Raw genomic sequence first — 20,225 nt, 5'->3', positions numbered from 1 at the left:
GCAAATAAACATTAAAAAAAGGGCATTTCATTGAAAGGATCCGTTTCAATCTAACATGTACCGAGTACTTGTCTTAAACCGCATCATCTCATATCGCTGGCTCATCCTGTGCAATTATGGGAAGAATCAGGGAACTAATTATCCATGAAAAGCAACAAGCTCACATTCTTATGCAGACATGCATGGAAACAACCCATGGGAAACAGGCCGTAAACAAACGCACACTGATGCAAAGTTACACAGAAATCAACAAAAGCTTTCAAAAGTTTTATTTAATTGGCTACAAGAATGGGGACAACTATATTGCTTTGGATAAGACAACCAAGTTTTCCTGCCAAGAGATGGCTTAGGCCTAAGAATGCTGACAGTAATTATGCAAAGGGTTTTTGGGCTCGGATTACAAGAAATCCTCCAACTGTTAGCAGGTCTGCCACCAAATAGTTTATGATTAAAAAAAAATCACTTTCACAGGAAAATCAATCCAAGCGAACAGCTCGCATATTAGCCACTTAATCTCTGTGCAACTGTTACAAAAAATGAAAGAAAATTTAGCCACAAGAAGCAATTATGGGGTTGCAGCATTAAAACGCCAAACAGAAGTCATCCTAACTTTGATGAATTTAGCTTGCTTTTGGATTAAATTTTTTTTTTCCATCAACGTCTTGAGACAATTTACTAGAACATTTATAAAATGTGAATATGTTTTACTTACCTCGGTTTCCTAATTAAACAATACTATTTCATAGCATACGTAAAGACTACCACCTAAAATAACCCTTGTTGTAACACTGCATTCGATTTTTGGCATGCTACATTTAAGAATCTTGTTGCATTGAAAAAGATTCATAAGATGGTTTAAACAATGCCTCAATGTCCTTTAAAAAAAAAAAAACACAGACAGTGCTCCACGCGATCTCCTGTCTGCGTGCGTGATCTCGGCATGGCCTGCCTGGAACTTCACAGTCTGATCAATGAAACGCCACAAGACAATACACTCATTCAAACAAGCACTCAACAGATCCACAGCGTGAGATATAAGGTCAGGGACCGCAGTGAAGATGAGCCACACATGATGGGATCAATCGCAATGAGGAATGATGCTCTGAACACTGGGATCTCTAGGGGCCCGGGGCCCCTATGCAACTGAGCAGGTATGGGTGGAAAATATTAAAGCTAATGTGCTGGTGGGTAAAGCAGATAGCCATAGGCTTTACAAAAGGCTAGAGGGGAGGTGCTTAATCAGGACTGCAATCTTTTATTTGATTGTTTAAGCATTTCCTATTTCAGATGCTGGTATATATTAATAGCACATTTTTAGTTTGAAAACTAAGATTAAAACCGAAAGCAAATGTAATGCCAGGGCTATTTGCAAGCAAGCCATCTTTAGGTAAAAACTGATACGAAATAATATATTTTTGCTTTGATTCCTAAAAAAAAAAAAAAAAAAAAAAATACATTAAATGATTATATAATTGCTTATGTGTAACATTTAAAAAAAAATTATAAAATCAAAAAAAATGTGAAACGTATATGAAAGAAAATATAAATGACAACTAATTATAGTTCATTCTTAAAATATGAATTTAAAAAAATCTGAAAAAAAAAATATTTAAAATACAACTATAAGCATTTCATAAATGTTATAAATTACATAAAGTGAACATTAAGCAGGATAAAATGACAGTATTTAGGCAAAAGAAGACTCGGTAAGTACAGGGGGAAAAGAGAGCGCGTTAGATGTTAGTCCATTTCAAGCAACAGATTTGAAATACATACCGCCCAGATGCAAATCCAGGATCTCACTGTAATTAGACTCTCCCCAATAGTCTATAAGGATATATTAGAAAAATGTTACTGCACACACAGCCAGTAGCTTCAAGTCATGCATATGTTGCACACAAACACACACGCTCACATAGTACAAGATATGCCGAATACACACTCAACACACTTGTTATTTGGCATGTAAACATGTAGTTAGTTGATTGTATTTATATTGCATGTCCTGTTATGGTAGATGAGCACATAGATTTGTTGAACTGCAGTGTTCTGCCACATCAGACTCTGGAGTGCGAGTATCTTTATCTATCTAAAACCCTTGTTTAAATGCCTATCTACATAACTAAAACTCCTTTTATTCAATATATAGCAGGCATTTTAACCCTAAATGCTACAGATTATCTGTACAGCCTGTTAATGTGTGTTATGCTAAACAACAAAACATGAATATAGCATTTACTGTAGCTTGGGATGCTTTAGGATTCACAAAACGGAATAATATAGATCCAAAACCAAAGAAACAGTCTGTAATATTGTTTTTAATTTCACATCCAGTGATGCAGCATACAAATCTATGTTTGGCGTGATCAGATTGACGGGGCATGCAGTTGAGACACACGTGAGGAGAGACCAGGAGAGATGATGTTCGGCATGAGAATGGCACGATAGGCCGAGACGACTACAACAACTACTAGAGTTCACCATGGATACCTGAACGCCTCTTACGCTGTTTTGGACTAACACTAGAACCTTTATACAACCCTTAGAGAGAGTAAAGGATAAAAAGAGATTAAGAAACACTAGATTTAAAAGATGGGATGGAGGGGAGAGGGGGAGATGAGAGAGGAGGCCATAATTCAGAGGTTTTCTTTTACTGCCTGTCTGGAAATTACAAATCAACTTCATAAATTTTAATTTGTTACAGCTACAGCTACTTGATTGTGTTAATATAATCTGCTCACATTTTCCAACAGGAAACCATTTTCTTTGAATCGAATAATGAAATTGATTCTAGTAATTCTCTCAGCTGTTACTGTAGCACCCATCAAAAGGAACATGCTAATTATTGCTAGCTTGTCATGTGCAATTGAATGCAGAAAACATGAAATCAAAGAACAGCAGTGGTATTGTCACAATTGTCGCAATTCCTTTATCTGATTTATTAGAAGCATTATATACTGCAGTTTTTGCAATATTTTCTGCAGTATTTGGAGAAAAGAAAATATTTCTAATATATGTATATATACACATAAATTAGCATTTTCAAATAAAGACTTTAAAATACTCTTGAAGACCCTTCTAGTGAATAGGGATTTAGAATTGAGATTGCAGGGGCAGATACAATTGTATGTCAGGTACAAACCCTTGGACTTAGTAGATTTAAATAACTTAAAACTTTAAAATGTAAAAATGTGTCCAGGAAAATGACATATGCCTTGATTCATTTGCAGCTCAACTGGAGAGCTCAAAAAGCAATTCTGGCATATGAATTATTTAGAGTGGAGCATAACTAGAAAAAAAATCTTCACTACCAAAATGTCTATGATTGTGGCATGTCTTTCCAGCTTTTAATAATTATAATTGCCTATTCCAGGCCTGGACATCACAATTTTAAAATTCCCTGACATATCCAGGTTTTTCCATAATCATGGGGATTCTGAATGTAATTCTAACGTTATGTCAGTGTGGAACCCAACAGAGTGATATGAATTTAGTAATGATATAAAAGCTTCTAGCAAGATTCATGTATATAAAAAAAAAAAAAAAAAAGGAATTACTTTACTATCCATACTAAGAATACTAACTAACCCAAGTTAACAAAATGCTTTTAATCTCATGGAAAATGATGAATAAACTCAGCACTGTAGTTTGAAGCTAGAACTAGAAAAGAAAAGAAAAAAAAACGCCAAGCAACTCTGACCTAAAGGTCAAAATATAACTACATAGAAAAGGATGAGTTATGCAGATCTGCTCCACGGCTTTAAGCCCTAGCAGCTCATCTGAGGAATAAAGAGAGACTGAAAGAGAGAAATACCTGCTTCCCCTCGCAATGCTTTTTCCACGGCGACACCTCTCTCCTCTAACTGCCTTTGTTTCTCTTCCACCTGCTCCAGCTGCCTCTGAATGATCTGAGGAATCAAAAAGCAGCTTCTAGTTAATTTTTTAATTTCACACTCTATTCTTCTGCAAGCTGATGGCGGAAATTCAGCTTTCTGACAACCTCGTGTGAAAAAGTCATTAGTATGCTTTCACCTGGGCTCTGTGGAGTCTCTTGAGCTCCTCTTGCTTGGCCTGCCTCCGTGCAGCTTTCTGTACTCTTCTTGTCAACTTGGCATTGAGTTCCTCCTCCGTGTATGTTTTCTGCAACAGGAAATTAAAAATCAGATCCAGCTCTCTGTAAACTATGTCCAGGCCAGTTGTAGATGGATCCTTGTCTGGCATCACATGGATGTCTACGGCAGGGATTTGTGTAATAGAAGACTACAGCAGAGTCTAAAACAAAGCCTAATGTCAAAGCTACACAACTACCACAACAGACTGAAGTATTTCCGACTTACAATTCTAAAGCACCTCTAGATAATCAAGTCATAGTATAATCAAGTCATAATAATCAAGCATATCACAGTACAAGTAACTTATCACAATAATGGTACAGTGTGCGTCTTTTTGGAAATTCAACAAATAAACACTTAAGTTATTCAGTATATTAAGTACTCCATTCTCCATTAAAAAAATACAATTCACACATTTACTAAAGCTAAAATTTGCACAAAAAATTGACTCAATTTAATAAAAAATAAAAATAACTCAAACTTTAAATCTGAAGACTAGATAGATAGATAGATGTTGGTGTGTTTCTGTGACTACGTTTACATGCAGCCAATAACACGTTCAAAACCGGGATATTAGCAATAACCCGGTCGCGCACGGCCATGTAAACACCGGCAAAAACCCGGATATGCTCATATCCTGGTTTTTAAAAACCGGGATATTATACCTGGGGTACCCCTTTTCTAACCCTAATACTTGGTCTTGTAAACGCGTTTCGGCATATCCCCATCAAAATGTGTGTTCTGCACATGTTCTATTCGCAAGGAATCTTGGTCTTTTGAGTCTTTGGATACAGGAAGAAGAATCGGAAATTACATGGCATATTGCGTCTTACGTCCAGACGCTAACCGTGCGTCGCCGTTTACATCGTGATATTGGCGACTGATTACACGTTCCATGTATACAGGAGTAACTCTCTCGGCTCACGCATGTAAACGGGTTATCCCGAATGTTTCAGAAACCCAAATAGTGACCTTAACCCGACCATAACCCGAATTTTAACAGCTTGTAAACGTAGTCAGTGATATATTGCACACAGCCAATAAATTGCAATAAAGTATAAGTTAGACATGGAAAAAAATATTGACTGAAGAGATTCTTTAAGAAAGTATAGTAGAAGCTATGAAAGAAAAACAAGTTGCATGTAAACCAGTGAGGTACACAATAGAAACAGTATGCAGGTAAACAGCCAGAAAGCCTTTTGAAAATGTCATGTGATACAGTAACATCCTCCAGCAGAAAGGGGGCGCTTTAGCCTTCACCATGCCGCAGAAAACGGTTAGTAACACAATAAAGCAAACATACTCTGACCAACAATAAGAGGTTAGGCTTGACGGTGTGATATGACATGCGTAAAACGGGTAGACCAATGGGAATGAATGAACACACTACCTTTGTGGCATACGATCTCTTGAACGCCAATGCATGAGGTACATAAACAGACTTAGAAAAATAAATTAAAGAAAAACAAATATTATGCGATTAGAATGGTTAATGTACAAAAACAAAATCAGGATTCTACGGCAACACACAAACACAAGACTTAACATTTAAGGATGCTGGGATGAGTGCAAAAGTACAAATTAACGTGACCGTGTTTTGTGCAACGCATTTACACTCAGGGTCCAAAATTAACATCTGCCAACCAAAATTATTCTCATAGACAGTACATTAAATATTAACCCACCCACCCCCCCACAAAAAAAAACAAACAAACATTATTTGCAAGTGTGGCAAAAAGTTAATTTTGGACCTTTTGGACTAAAAGATTACCCTAAAAGACTTGATAGAGGGTAAGAGTACATACTAAAACATTACTGCATCAGTGACTTTGTCTTGAGAAACCACAACACTAAATTTAAATAATAATAATAATAAAAATTTAAAAAATCATAATCTGGACAAACAGAACACTTAAAAAACAACAATAATAACAGCAACAACAACAACAACACCACAAACTACCTGTGTCACGACCACAGCTTTATATGCACAACTAGACTAGTTATGAAAGCCAGATGAACACTGCACTCTAAAATGCCTACTATAACTTATTCTATGAAGTCTGGTGGACACTATGATTTTTTGTTCTTCTACACGCTATATTCACCGTCACACAAACACAGCAAGACAAAAATACTTAATTTCTAACAGGTTATGAATGAAACAGAATGCTGTTCAATATGTTTTAATAAATTTTTTTTTTTTTTGAGCATCGTGTTGCATTCATGTTCTTTCTGAAACCCACATCACAAATACCTCTTCCTCTTTTCCTTTCTCCTGTTGCACATCCTTCATTTTCACAATCTTTTCTTTGACTCTTCTTTCATTCTCCCTCTCTTTTAACCTTTCCTTGCCCTTCTCTGTTACTCTTTTTCCTTTTCCCCTCACCCTGTCCTTATCCTTCTCTTTGGATTTCTCCTCTTTAATTCTCTCTTTTTTCAAATCTGATACCAAGTCAAACAGGTCCATATTGTGCTGAGAAGAGCAAAAGATTTCATTAAAATTGAAGACTACAGAAAAACAAAACATACACTTGACTCAAATGAAAAAAAGAAGCTCTTTAAATATGATATACTTACATCACCCTTGGACTTCTGAGAGGATCTTTCCAGAACATCGTCACAGGAGAGATCAGAGTCCTCAGAAAAGCTGAGATTTCTCCTCAGACCTAAATCTACATCAGTAAATTAGAGAGAACTTTCCTTAAGAAAATGACCAGTTGAAAGATACTTGGGTGAAAAAAGTAAGTTCCATAAACATTCTGCAAGATTTTTACGAAACCCATTAGCATCTGAAGTGAGCCGTTTTACTGGTCACCAAATTATAAAGTGGCATCACAAATATACTTAGTGTGAAAAAAGGGAAACCCAGATTGCACTGTGACAATTAATGGAAACATATTCAATTTTTTGGATGAGGCAAGACGCTGATAATAGAGCAACAAATTATTCAATCAACACCATGGAGTACTAATAATACTAGCTCAATGTATATATATTAAAAAATAATAATTTACACAATATCTTGTGCAATGTACTTCCATGCTTGTTACACAACATTATCTTAGCAATATGCTAACAGTAGACTCCAATTAAATAATTTGCGAGTTGAATCCAACCATCGGTCACTATTGAGGTTCAATTAAGTTTATGATGCGGTCTTGAAAAGGAGCTGGCTATTTAGGATTCACACTAGATTTTGGAACAGAGCTAGCATAGACAAGGATAAATTCTGACAAAGGGGGAGCGGTTTAAATGAAAAACCTATAGCTGACCTGAGGACCTGTCCAGTGGTGATTCTTTCTTCTTCCCAGAGTCTGTAGTTGTAGAGCTTGAAGATGTGCTTGAGCATGACTTGTCGTCTTTCTTCTTTTTGTCCTTCTTGTAGCCAGAGAACACCGCCTTCCACAGGGACTTGTGTTTGGGTGGAGTCTCTTCTGTGCCAGAGAGCCTTTCATTTTTGGCTTTCTTTTCTTTTTTGTTCTTACGTGGAGAAAACAGTGAGCTGCGCTTCTTGCTTTTGCCCCCTGTTGAGCTTTCTGAAGATGTGACCGAACTGTCCACGTTCTTACTGGTCGGTGTGGTGAAGACACGGTCAGGTAGTATGTCGGTCTGCTTTTTGGACTCCAAAGCCTTCACTGCAGAGTCCTTGGTTGTGTTTGATTGCTTTTTGCTATTCCCTGTTGTCTCAGGAACATTCCAGGCTGCTTTTGCCACAGCACCCTTGGCAGCATCTGATTCTTTCATCTTAGTAAGCTGCTTGGCCATGGCGTCCTTCAGAGCTTGGCTCTTCACAGACTTTTCTCGGGCCCGCATTCGCTCTTCTGCAATCTCTTTGGCTTCTGGAGAAAAATCTTGGGAAACCTTTGCTGTCCGGGAAACTCCATCAGTTATGTTAGGCTTGCCGTTTTCCATTGCCAGCGCCAAGTGCAAAGGCGGTTTCTCCCGGTTGACCATGCTGGTTGGTGGGGTGTAAAACTTTTCCAGACCATTGTATGGAGTGCGGTCATCATACGTGTCTTCAACATCATCAGCAAATGGTATCTCTTCTACACACTCAACAAAAGACTTTCTCACATCTTCACGGCATGGTTTATTCGGTTCCTTTACCCTCATAACAACAGGTGGGTTAGTTCTAGGGTGTGGAACTGGAGCCGTGACTGGTTTTGGTTGAGGAGGACTAACTGGAGTCTTCGGTTTAGAGGGTGGAGTCTCAGGTTTAGGTTCCTCTGTGGCTTCAAGGAGATTGTCCCAGGACACCTGAGGCCTTCTGTTTTGGAGCAAAGCTGTCTCCTCCTCAGGTGGAGGAGGTGGGGGACTGGAAGGAGGGGTTAGCATGGTAGAATCAGAATTGTTGTAGCTGTCACTAGCTGCTGTCTGACTGGTAGTCACACTTCCATTAAGACCCAACCCAGAACTGCTGCTCAAGTCTTTCTTCTCAGAACCATTACTCTTAGGTTCCACCGGAGATATAACCTGACCCTCCAAGGTAATGTTAATCCTGCGTATTATAGAACGGCCTGTGAAAGTAGGCTTCAGTTCTTCAGAAAAGTCCTCTGGGGTGTAAGACTTTGGAGATGATGATTCAGACGTTGGAGTTCTCACAATGCTCTTCTCCACTGTCGTTCTGCTTCGATCCAATGGAGTGAGTCCTAAACTCTTTCTGATCTCTGCACTCTTTAACCAGAACTCCTCAATGAGGTCCGTTTTCCTGACAGGGGTTTCCTCAGGCACTGAATCTTTCAAGGGTTCATTGGTTCTCTTCTCAGAAGCAGGCTTAGCCAAAGGAGTGGAAGTGACTGCTGGGGCGGGCTGAGTCCTGACAGGGGAGCTTGTGGAGAGGGCTGAGGGTGGCTCATGGCAGGGTTGTGATTGAGTACATATTGGAGATAAAGGATTACCTGTTGGAGAACAGGCACAAGGCTCGGGCTGGACAGGAGATTTGGGATTCGCAGTCTCTGGTTGTGAAACAGGTTGGGAACAGATGGGCGATGGCGCAACAATTTGAGTAACAGGAGAATGGCGACTTTCAGCATCAAGGGGAACATTCGATTTGACATTATCAGGTAGATAGGGCTCAGGGAAAAAACGGGCACCTGGAGATTTAACTAGAATTACAGGAGAGACTTCTGTCCTCTGTAGAAAGAGAAAAGGAATGGTAGAATATTATAGTATGCAGTGGCTTTTATAATTTTAAATACCAAGCAAAAAAGTGAGGTCGGAGACATTTTGATCCCACAACCCCATATTACCTCTTCAATGGGTAAAGCAGGTTTTTGGATTGGAGACAGCACGACGTCCACAATCAACTCCCTTGGATTTGCAGATGTCTTCTCTGTGAGGAAAAGTAAAATTAGCCAAAACATTGATGGACATCAAAAATCCCTTGTGTTTTAGATTTTAATCATCAATTCCTGTGTAATTATGAAGCAAGGCATTGATGTAATGTGTTCAGAGACGCAAGTTATGCAAGTGCATGAACATTTGCAATCATCAGTCTCAAACAGAAACGGAAAAGGCATGGATTTATATGATTATGATGAGGTTCTGATTACCAGTGTTAGAAACATGTTCCTGGCTCTCTGCTTTGCCATTATCCACTGGAAGCGTTACAATTTCATCTATACAATGTGAACGAGCTTCAGCCTCTGCATCTAAGGGAATGTCCTCTATGACATTAAACAAATTAAAACAGTGTGAAAGCCAGTTTAAAATACATGGAAATATATATTTTAAAAAGTAACCATGTTGTCTATATTAATTTCTGTAGACAATGTATTATTAAAAAAGCAGCAGGTTTTGTCAACTCTATTTAGCCTTCTTAAATAATCAAAATAAATTACAAAAAGGGAAAGCTTTTTATAAACAAACCTTTCAAAGACAACTAAAAGTAACTAACTTATTGTATATTTGTCAGCACAGAACAATCTTCAAATGTCAAGTCTGTTAACCTAATTATATTTAGGAAAGGAGTTATCGATTAATTAAGTTAACTCCGTAACTTTTCTGAAGGCATAATGATATCACAGCAAGTAAATAGAAAAATGGACTTGACAAACCTTGATCTATTTCAGTGCCTGGCTCAAAGTCAGGACTGCTTGCTTCTGCTTCTGGGTCATCCTCCTCTTCACAGGGCTCTGGGATCACAGGAGAAGAAAAATAAGCTGAATATGTTGGGCAAAACTCTAAATAAAAGGTAAAATCTGTTAAACTATACTCATGACTATTAGAAGACCTTCCATGTGCAGAAGGTGTAAGCAACACTAAACAGCTAAATAATGAATAACGTGTGCAAAAAAAAAGAAAGAAAAAAAGAAAAAAGCACAGAATGCATCAATCATGTAGCTAATAAACAATTGTCTTGAGGGAACATTAAAAGTAAACATACAATGAGTGCACATGACAAAATGTAGAAATAAACAAATGGTATTAGTATTTAAACACATGCATGTATCCATTTGCAATACAAATGGATTGGGCTCAAAATCACCAGCTGTTGAGGAGGAGTGAGTAAAGAGTTGTGAATGAAATGCAATGACACCAAACTGAACATAAAGAGGGAGACTTAGCTTAGACACCCCCAACCACATACCACCACTTTTTTTAATTCATTTAAAGATATAATGCAGACAAAAGTTCTGAACTTGAGTAGATTTTTTGCAGGCTTCAGAATAGTATGCAACCTTTCCAGTCTATTTCCTTCTTGTACATCTGTGACATGCTCAAGGCTGTTTTATCTTCTATGTGTCATCTCTGTGAACCACAGAAATACTCTGAAATGTTTTTAGTTATATTTGGTTTTGACCTCTCTGTGGCCTTGCGCTGACGTGACGTGCTTTGCAATTATGTCAACAAGCACTTAGTGTCCTCCATAGATGCACCACACGCATCCTGGAACAAAAACTTGTGTGTATGACTATTTAACATTTTTGTACTCTTGTTTTACTTTTAAGTACAATTTATAATTTGTATTATTTCAGAAGAACGCTTAAGGAAACATGTCAAATGCATGCATTAGTCAGTGTGTTTGGATTAAGCTGAAGGGTAAGAGCTACAGTATCACACCAAACACCGTCTCGCCACTCAAGCATGCAGTAGCGTCAGCTTCTATTTGCATGTGATGTTTTAACATGCAATCAATGTTCAACAATGATTGCAGTGGTGTTAAGTGTTTAATAGTATTGCCATGCACTGGTGTGTGTATGTATTAGCACTAAATATAAGTTGCTGGACTTGTTTTCTTCTCTACCTCCAGACATCGAGTCCAACCAGGCTCTGACAGCCTCATGACGCATGGATTTATGGGAAGGGGCTACAAGTAAACCAATGGAAAATGAGAATGGGGAAAAGTACATGAAATGCACAAACACAAAAAACATAAACACACATACATTCAAGAATAAATCAAAGAAATTAACAGAAAAAGGAGCATTCACTTTGTTAGCAATGCCCCAATATCCACAATGTTGATGAAGTGAGACATAAGGAAAAAAAAATCTCTCAACCCATAAAAGGTCAACATAATGTCACAGCAATGACATAGTGTGATATATAAAAAGTATTAAAGCAAGATAAAAGATTGTAGAAAGTAAAATAAGCAAGCTAAATCCTCTTGTGGGTGACACCAGATAAAATTTCACATTGAAAAGTGATCACACATGCAAATCAAACATACAACAATCTCATTTACACCTGGTAACATTCATCTCGAGTGATCCAGCCAAAAGTGAACAGTAATAAATACTAGCAGGGATTTACTACTACTAAAATTTAGATTGGTCTTTTTAAAGATTATCTTTAAGTGCTACAACAGATTATGGCAAAGGCTATCTAAATGTAAAAAAAGGAAAGAGCATGCATATTAAACAAACAATCTCGACCAATAACAAACTTGAAAAAAATGTTACTCCTGAAATCCAATTACACACACAAAAAAAAACATATGAGATGCATGTTAACACCAGGTGTAAACTGCACTATTGACTACCCCCCAAAAGCCACAGGGCCCAGGTATGACTCCTCCACATGGGGTTACCTGTGGAGGAGGTGGGCTGTGTGAGCTGGGTGTTGTTCAGCGAGGGCTGAGAGCCTAAGGGTGACATCGAGCGGCCCTCAACCAGCCCCTCAGCATGTTTGGATGTCCAGTGGTTGTCTATCTGGATGTCCAAAGGGTCTACTGGATGTATGGCTTGCTGGATTTGCAGGTTCCTAGCTGCATGGTGGCATTACGGGTAGCCATTAAGGTGACACAATCATTTTGTAGGATTAATTGGCGAGTCCATTAGCACATCAGGAACAGAAAATCCAATTTGTTCGAAAAGTAAAAAGGTCCAGGCCACAAAAAGTCCCCATGGGCAGCAAAGTGAGCAGAGAGTGAGATTCAGCAGCCATAAACAGTCAGACAGACGCATTGAAGAAGACAAAAAGAAAGGAGAACATTATGGTTTAGAATAGACCGTAAAGTGGCAAGTCAGACTCAGAACATACTAAAAGTAGCATGCATTAGAAAAGGCTCCTTCATATATGACAGCAATTTTTAAAAGGCAACAATCAGATCTCCAGGTGCTTTCACACTTAACCGTTTGGTGCAAACTTGAGTACACTTGATGTAAGTGTTCAGTTCATTTAGCTGGCGTGAAACCGCAATCTTTGTCCAAGTCAGCTTGAAAGTGTAGTCTGGGTGATGGTTTATGTATGGATCACAGCCAGGACGAACAATTTGTTCCTTAAAGTAGGCCTATATTGCATTTATCATTCAATCTCATCGCAGATATTTCATTTATTCTTGCATGCATTATATTCAATACATTTAGATCAGACGCTTATGCTGTTTTCTGTGTGCTAAATGAGTTAACCCAGGAATGAAAATTCTGTCATCATTTACTCACCCTCATTTCATTCCAAACCTGTGTGACTTGTATGGCTTTATTCCATGAAACATAAAAGAAAATGTGAAATGTCTGTTTTGTCCATATAACGCAAGTCAATTGTAACCAAAATGGTTTTGTTACAAATATTCTTCAAAATATCTTTATGTCCATAGAAGTCTGTCATACACAGTGAAATTTTTGGGTGAATTATCCCTTTAAGGTTGGGTAAAACAACAAAATCATTAATAAAACATATACGCTAGCATCTTCTCTTCCTGTTACTCGGATACAGTGATAAACAGATGCCGCTAGTATTCACAGTGATACTCTGTGTTAATGACATAAGCTCAGTTTCAGACCAAACTGTCAAAGCAAGTGTGAAAACACCCTGAAAAATCTCATTCAAAACACCAAGGTGGTGTGAATGCACGCTATCTAAACCCCAAACAACATTACAGAAAAAGAAAGCAATTAACAATTATTTTAATGGTAAAAGCTTCACAGATGTATTAAATTAAAACACATCTAGAGCTACAAAAAAGAAAAAAAAACGATGAAGTAAGCAGGAGAAACACAGGCAAATAGTGTTAGTACAATAATTCTTTAGTTACTGGTGAAGTTATGAGGTACTGGCGTTTGCTAAAGCCAAACGCATCCACAGGCATCACTACCTTTAAATATACCCGTATCCTCTTCATTTGTGAGATTCTCCAACCAAAGACTTGCCTGAAGCTCCCTGTCCCAGGGGAAATACTCTCCCGCTGTCATCCCATACAATTACCACAGCACAAGCACATCCACACAGAGATGGAAAAGACGGAGCAGAGGATCAAGAGACAAGTGACAGGTAAAAGATGAGGGGAAAAATAATATTGTCACAGAACAGGATGATGCACAGAACAAGGAACCTTCGATAACATTCAGAGACTGAAGTACTGAGGACTTCATCAGTAGTATCAGCTACAGTGTGGACTTGATTATTTATTTATTTATTTTATTGCGTTAAAGCAATGAACTGACAAAATATGGCAAATCTTTGGAATGATGTAATATGAAGTACAATACAAACACTATATATTGTTGTCTAAAAAAATATTATACCATGGTATTGTACAGTCTTTGATTGTGACTGGTTGAGAGGTGCTCCATAATTCGATAATTTAAACAATTCATAGGTCCATCACCAATTACTCCTTAGCTATTTGTTAGATTTCACCATAAAAAGTTTGTCAAAGGAAGTTATAAAAGATTCTTTTTATAAAAGAGGAATACAAGACACAGTTTGAAAAGGAAAACTAGTTCATTTGCCAGAGATGCCGTAAAGATCTGAAAATGCAGAAGGTTGAAAAGCCTAGTAACACTGGCACATTAGTATGAACAAGTTAAGAAGAGCTGAATGATTCAGCGTCTCACTGATGAGATATCAGCGTACAAGGAGCTGAAGCAATCTCTTGGGAAACCTTTTGTCTTATACTTTTCATTTTGAAAGACTCATACTCAAAGAGAAAATCTAATTTTAGAAGTTCTGTGTGAATATGAGACAGCAGACAACACTGGTGAACATATATCTATTCAGGGGGGGCTAGACGCCACATACATAAAGATGATATGAAGTGGACAGAGGAAATGAAACTCTGCAGAGCAAACACATTACAGTCTTTCTATTCCTTTAAAATGATATTCTAAAAAGAAAAAGAATATAAGCTACTTCAAGTTTTCCATCTAAAATCAAATGAACCGCCATCAAGCAGGACATTCTGTCCAGGACATCCATTATTCACTGTGTAGACACACTTTTAACTTCCTCACAAGTTCAATGAATCTAACAGTACTGACGCGAAGCTTACCATCACTCGATTCCTCTTCTTCCTCCTCCTCGTCTTCATCTTCCTCCTCCTCTTCGTCCTCATTCACCTCTCCGTCATGAAGGCCATCATCGTCTTCTGCTGCCCCAGGGTCGCGTCCTCCCTTTAGTTTAGCGTGGAGCTCCACTGCCTCCTTCCAGGGAACCCCACCCAGACCAGACGGACCGGCCGCTTCTGGTTCTTCATCCTCTTCCTCCATATCAGACTCTGAGCTGCTGTAGGGATGGAGAAGTGTGGTTGCTCTTTTTGCTCACAAAATAACATGTTACCTAGACTACAGTTCAAAAGTTTTGAGGCTGGTAAGATTTGTAAAAAACTCTCTTGTGTCTTAAGCTAACCAAACCATTTGATTTAAAATACAGCAGAAATTTAATATTGTGATTACACTTTTCTATTTTAATAGAAAGCCAAATTTTCAGCAACATTACTTTAGTTTCAGTGTGCCATACATTCCTTCAGAAATCATTCTAATGTTGATTTGGTGCTTAAGAAACATTCTTATCATCAATACTGACAACAGTTGTGCTGCTTAATAATTTTGTAGGTAATGTAAAGTAAATTTTCATAAGTTCTGAAATGAATAGAGAGCTAGATTAGATTAAAAATATAGATTTTTTGTAAAAAAGAAAAACATTAGTGTCACATTTGATCAATTTAATGCATCCTTGCTAAATAAAATGATCATGGCATTAAAAAAAAAACCTTATTAAAAAAAGTTTGAAATAACAGGATTACTCAAGATAATTCTAGAATAGGATGACATAAGATTGAACAATAAGACTGTTTATTTAGGACACTTTATATTTTAAAGATTTGATTCCAAGCGAGAACACTGGTTTACAAAAAAAGAAGAAAAAAAGAAAACTCCAATAGTATACGAAGCCCGTCTTTGTTCCTCAAGTCACATTTCTCAAACAAATTACCATATGCCAAATTTAGATAAAAGTTTTTTCTATCATGTGAAACAGGAATTAAAGAGCATGGAAAATTTTAATTAAAAAAACTGCAAACACTGTTGTCACATTTTAATTATAGCAGAATTATATAAGTAAAGTACCAAGGAATACTAATGATCAAGCGCCGTTTTCATTAGATAGAGTAATGGCTGAAAATGACTGATAATTAGTGGTGTTCACATGATAGAAACACGCTAGAACAGCACAGCCATCATGATATAAGATGAGCGATACCTGGATCCCTCCTCAATGTCGGTGGCTTTGTCCAGCACACTGCTGAGGTTGTGCTCGGCCAGCGTCTCCTCGGGCACCTCCTGCAGCTCCTCCTCTCTCATCATAGAGAGACGGTAGTTCTCCAGCTCGATCCTCTCAGGAGTCCCTTTAAGACGTTTGGCCACGCTGGGCTCTGTAACCCCATTCACCTCAGTCACTGTGATGGACAGAAAACAGGAGAAGATGGAACATTTCACTAATGTAAATAGTTAATATGCAATGAATATGGAGAGGCATCATGGTAGTAATTAGCATAACATTTGCATAATCAGAATTATAACTAATACATTCTTGATTTAGTTAAAGCTAAACTCATAAGGCTTCAATCCAGAGATGTATACAGATTTGAAGTTTATTCGGTCTACTGTCCACCCAGCCTACCTTCTTTTAGGGTTGTTTTACTGCACAAGGATTCATTTCCACTCCAAAAATAAGACAAACACAGTTAAAGTGATAACCTTTTAACTTTATTTGCACAAGCAATATTTGGCCGTCATGATTCCACATAAATTCTAGATTTAACTAGATTTAGATATCATGTCAGTAACATATTTTAAATATGTCCTTTAATAATAAATACAAGTTATGGTTACCTTGCCTTTTTCCCTTCCTATTAAAGCATCTCAGATAAGCAAAGTAAATTTGGTTTTAATATTAATGAACTCTTTTAACATTAATGAACAGGTGGACATGTGTATGACTAATACGGCTCTCCAGTGAAGCAAATCCCAAAACCCAAATCAAACCACTGAGAACATTTAAGAAAAAAAGAAAAAAAAGAAAACACTGTGTTGGTGGAAGTGGTTAGAGAGATGAAGCATGCAATCCATATAAAAAGAATCGATTGGAAAAAAAAGTCACCCATAACTGAATTATGACTGATGTATTCCGAATGAATAACGAATGTGCCTCATATAGTGATTATGTAGTGACAGACCCCAAGAATAAAATAGTGCATCATGTTCATTTGATGCACATCTATGATTCCAGATGAATCTAATCTCATCACCCGAATGCTAGAGGAAGAGTAAAAATAAATAAAATATTCTTATTGACACATTCTACTTTCTTTTTTCTTCATTTTTCAGCCATATTTTCCCCCAAAAAAGATTTGCATGAAGAAACTGAATTCTGTTTTAAAGCCAACTATTTGTAGTCTTAGTCTACTATAAACCATAAATATAAAACTTTCAGTACTGCGATGAAAAAACAAATAAACAGGTTAGATGATATATTAATAATAAATGCAATGTTTTACATTTGCTTAGGCATAACAGTAATACAAATGATATATATTTATTATTTATATATTTGCATTAAATAAAAGCTAAGAAAACGTCAAAATGCAAAACATCTCAACAGTTCTAAAAAATAAGCTTTATTTACTTTATGCAAAACATCGTTTCTATATTTATTTATTTATTGCTATTTTTAGGTGAAATATAACTGAAAAATTAAAAGATTCAAACCTCTAAAATTTCTTTGATAAATATATTATTTTAGCTAAAACTTTTCAATAAAATCACTATAAACCATTCACACTTTATATATTTTATCCTAAGTAGCACAAACTCACCAGAAGTTTTGTATTGTAAATCATTCTCAGTGATACACACGAGCAGTGGTGTTAGTACTATGCAGAGGAGAATTAAGAGGTGAACAAACACTGGGACAGAAATGCAAGTACTGATGGGAGTGAAGACCAATCACAGGCACAGATGCAGGCACTAGCTCAGCAACAAGCTGCTCTGATAGGAGGGGGGTAAAGGTAAAGCTTACAGAGTCCACCAATCACAAGCACTGATATGAGCACTACGTTACAAAAGGGGCACATGTCAGAAATGAGTACAATCACAAACTTAAAGGCACCTAAATCACAGATCTATACAGCGGAAGGACAGAAAGGAGAGCAACCAAAACAGACAATAACACTATAACGCATGCAGGCAAAAAAGGTTAGTTATTCTTACACGTAAGAATGTTATTGATTAATAGAAGTCACTTCACACATTTTAAAGCTCTAAGTTATGCATGTATTTAATTAACAGTAGTTAACACTCAGCTGATATGCTTTTTTTGCCCAGATGATTTACTCATAATCAAAAAAAGAGATTTAATTAGGCTGCACCAGTCGGAATATTATACATATTATATACAGCCAAGTAGATTACACATGAGTTAATCATTTGTGACATCATCAGGGATACACAATACAAGCACAATATCACTCGAAATCACAGCACGTGCGGGCAGGGAGTGCCCTGATAAGCTCATAGGCTGGAAGGGGTCATGCTAGAGAATATTGAGCAGGATGTTGAGAGTAAAGCAGGAGAGCAGATAAACGCAGTAGGCGAGGACAAAAGGAGAACCTAAGGGATTGTGCGCCACCTGGTGGCGGGTCCAAGACATCGCTCGTCGCAGCGAGCGCAGCGTGCCCCCTACTCCTCGAGAGAGGCTCTGGACGGGGCCTAAAAAGGAAAGGCGGGTACCTGAGGGCTGGCATTCCACAGGGGCCTGAGAAGTTCTGGCTTGACCTGGGGCGTCCACTGTGTTGGGGGTTACCGCCAACACCTGGGGCTCCTATGATCACAACAACAAAAAAACATCTGAATATATTAGCTTTTTTTGTTATTACATTATAGTTAAAAAAAAAAGTGTCAAAAAAACAACTAAATTAAAACTACTAAATTACTAAATTAAAAAACAAAACATTGATCTATCCCTAAACACAGATGCTGAAGTCGTCAGTACCTTGGGGTTTGCGGGAGCAGCAGCAGCAGCAGGCGCAGGCCGTTTTCTCTGTGCCAGACCAGAAAGTCGGTAGCAGTAATGTGGTTTACAGTAAAACTTTCCTACAAGAGCCAAAACACACACAAATGAACTCAAATGAAGAGATTTATCAAATGCAAAATGCAACAAATGTTGTTGCTTTCCGCCTAACATGCATATCTGTAATTACACCACGTGGGAGTGTACAGAATGGCTCATAGATAATCAAGAAGCGTTGATGTAGAGAAACGGTCCCTCTGTCTCACACAACACTATCCCACTGTGTTGGTCACAAAGCACATCGCATGACAGCAAACTGTGAGCAAGCAGGAAATGAAAGAAACTGCATACATTAATCAAAACAGCTCACCACCAACACCCCCCCCCCCCCAAAGAATAAAAAAATCTGTCATTACTTACTCACCCTCAAGTCGTTCCAAACACACAAGAACTTGAAAACTGAAGTTGCACCACTGATGCCACATGATCAGTTTTAACTTATGTCCTTACTATGTTTCTGGGTCTAGGAACATTTCAGTTGTGTTGCGGTCTAGAACTCCAGGGTCAGAGAACTCTTAGATTCCATCAAAAATACTTTAATTTGTGATCCGAAGATGAACGAAGGTCTTACTGGTTTGGAATGAAATGAGGTTGCGTAATTAATGACAGAATTTTCATTTTTGGATGGACTAATCCTTTAAGTTAATAACAATACAAGATTATATGTAGAAAAAATAGCCTATAAGTAGCTACAGTATGAATAACATGATCAGGAGGGGGATTTAATTCTGCTTTGATTTCATACCATCCTCAACATCGAAGGCGTAGGAGGACAGCCGGAGGGTGGTGCCGCAGTAGTCACACTTGAAGCAGCTGCGATGGAAAAACTTTCCCTCTGCACTGAGACGCTCCATCACATAGACGCGCTTCCGACAGAAGAAACACACATCGCTGCCGCCAATATTCTGAGGGAACTCCTTTCGCAAGGAACCCTGCATAGAGGAAGACAGGAACGAGACATGCTAGTTCAGGTCTTTTTGTAAGTGAGAGCAAGGACCTAAGTGCTTAAAAATCTGCCAAAAGGGAGACAGCATGCACCAAAATAATGTATGATCTACTGTGCTTCGAGGAACTGAAGACCCGATTCTTGTGTAAAGTTAGGTGCATGACAGAGTCAATAGTTTTTAAAAATGAATCAAATCTGTAAATCTACACAACTGGGTGTTCTTATTTCCCAATATTGACACTACATCCTTTAAAAGTACATATAAAAAATAACTTTCAAATTCTTTAAATTATGTAAATTTAGAAATGATAAAAATGAAATATTTTAGAAGAAAGAAAAATACTAAACTACTATAGCAGTTTACAGACGAAAAA

General features: G+C 37.6%; 1 protein-coding gene across 12 annotated transcripts in view; it reads right to left on the bottom strand.

The window, feature by feature from the left end:
- Positions 1–20,225, bottom strand: part of mical3a (microtubule associated monooxygenase, calponin and LIM domain containing 3a) — a 67,209-nt gene that overhangs the window by 9,001 nt on the left and 37,983 nt on the right. For 3 of the 12 annotated variants that reach the window (XM_026287211.1, XM_026287206.1, XM_026287210.1), the window contains exons 27-42: positions 19,651–19,837; positions 18,828–18,928; positions 18,566–18,656; positions 16,038–16,233; positions 14,830–15,062; positions 13,654–13,743; positions 12,148–12,324; positions 11,362–11,424; positions 10,172–10,249; positions 9,668–9,781; positions 9,365–9,447; positions 7,388–9,248; positions 6,693–6,787; positions 5,503–5,553; positions 4,033–4,140; positions 3,815–3,908 (exon numbers count right to left, since the gene is read on the bottom strand). In XM_026287211.1, the coding sequence (XP_026142996.1) occupies positions 3,815–3,908; positions 4,033–4,140; positions 5,503–5,553; positions 6,693–6,787; positions 7,388–9,248; positions 9,365–9,447; positions 9,668–9,781; positions 10,172–10,249; positions 11,362–11,424; positions 12,148–12,324; positions 13,654–13,743; positions 14,830–15,062; positions 16,038–16,233; positions 18,566–18,656; positions 18,828–18,928; positions 19,651–19,837 (3,622 nt within the window). Of the gene's footprint in view, positions 1–1,776; positions 1,828–2,490; positions 2,542–3,814; positions 3,909–4,032; positions 4,141–5,502; positions 5,554–6,369; positions 6,589–6,692; positions 6,788–7,387; positions 9,249–9,364; positions 9,448–9,667; positions 9,782–10,171; positions 10,250–11,361; positions 11,425–12,147; positions 12,325–13,653; positions 13,744–14,829; positions 15,063–16,037; positions 16,234–18,565; positions 18,657–18,827; positions 18,929–19,650; positions 19,838–20,225 lie in introns of all 12 variants that reach the window. The other 9 variants (XM_026287205.1, XM_026287212.1, XM_026287204.1 and 6 more) reach the window with 7 other exon arrangements.

Source organism: Carassius auratus, chromosome 18, assembly GCF_003368295.1.
Source record: "Carassius auratus strain Wakin chromosome 18, ASM336829v1, whole genome shotgun sequence".
NCBI lineage: Eukaryota > Metazoa > Chordata > Actinopteri > Cypriniformes > Cyprinidae > Carassius > Carassius auratus.
Note: the sequence above shows the minus strand (reverse complement) of the source record. Positions and strands in the feature narration are given on the sequence as shown.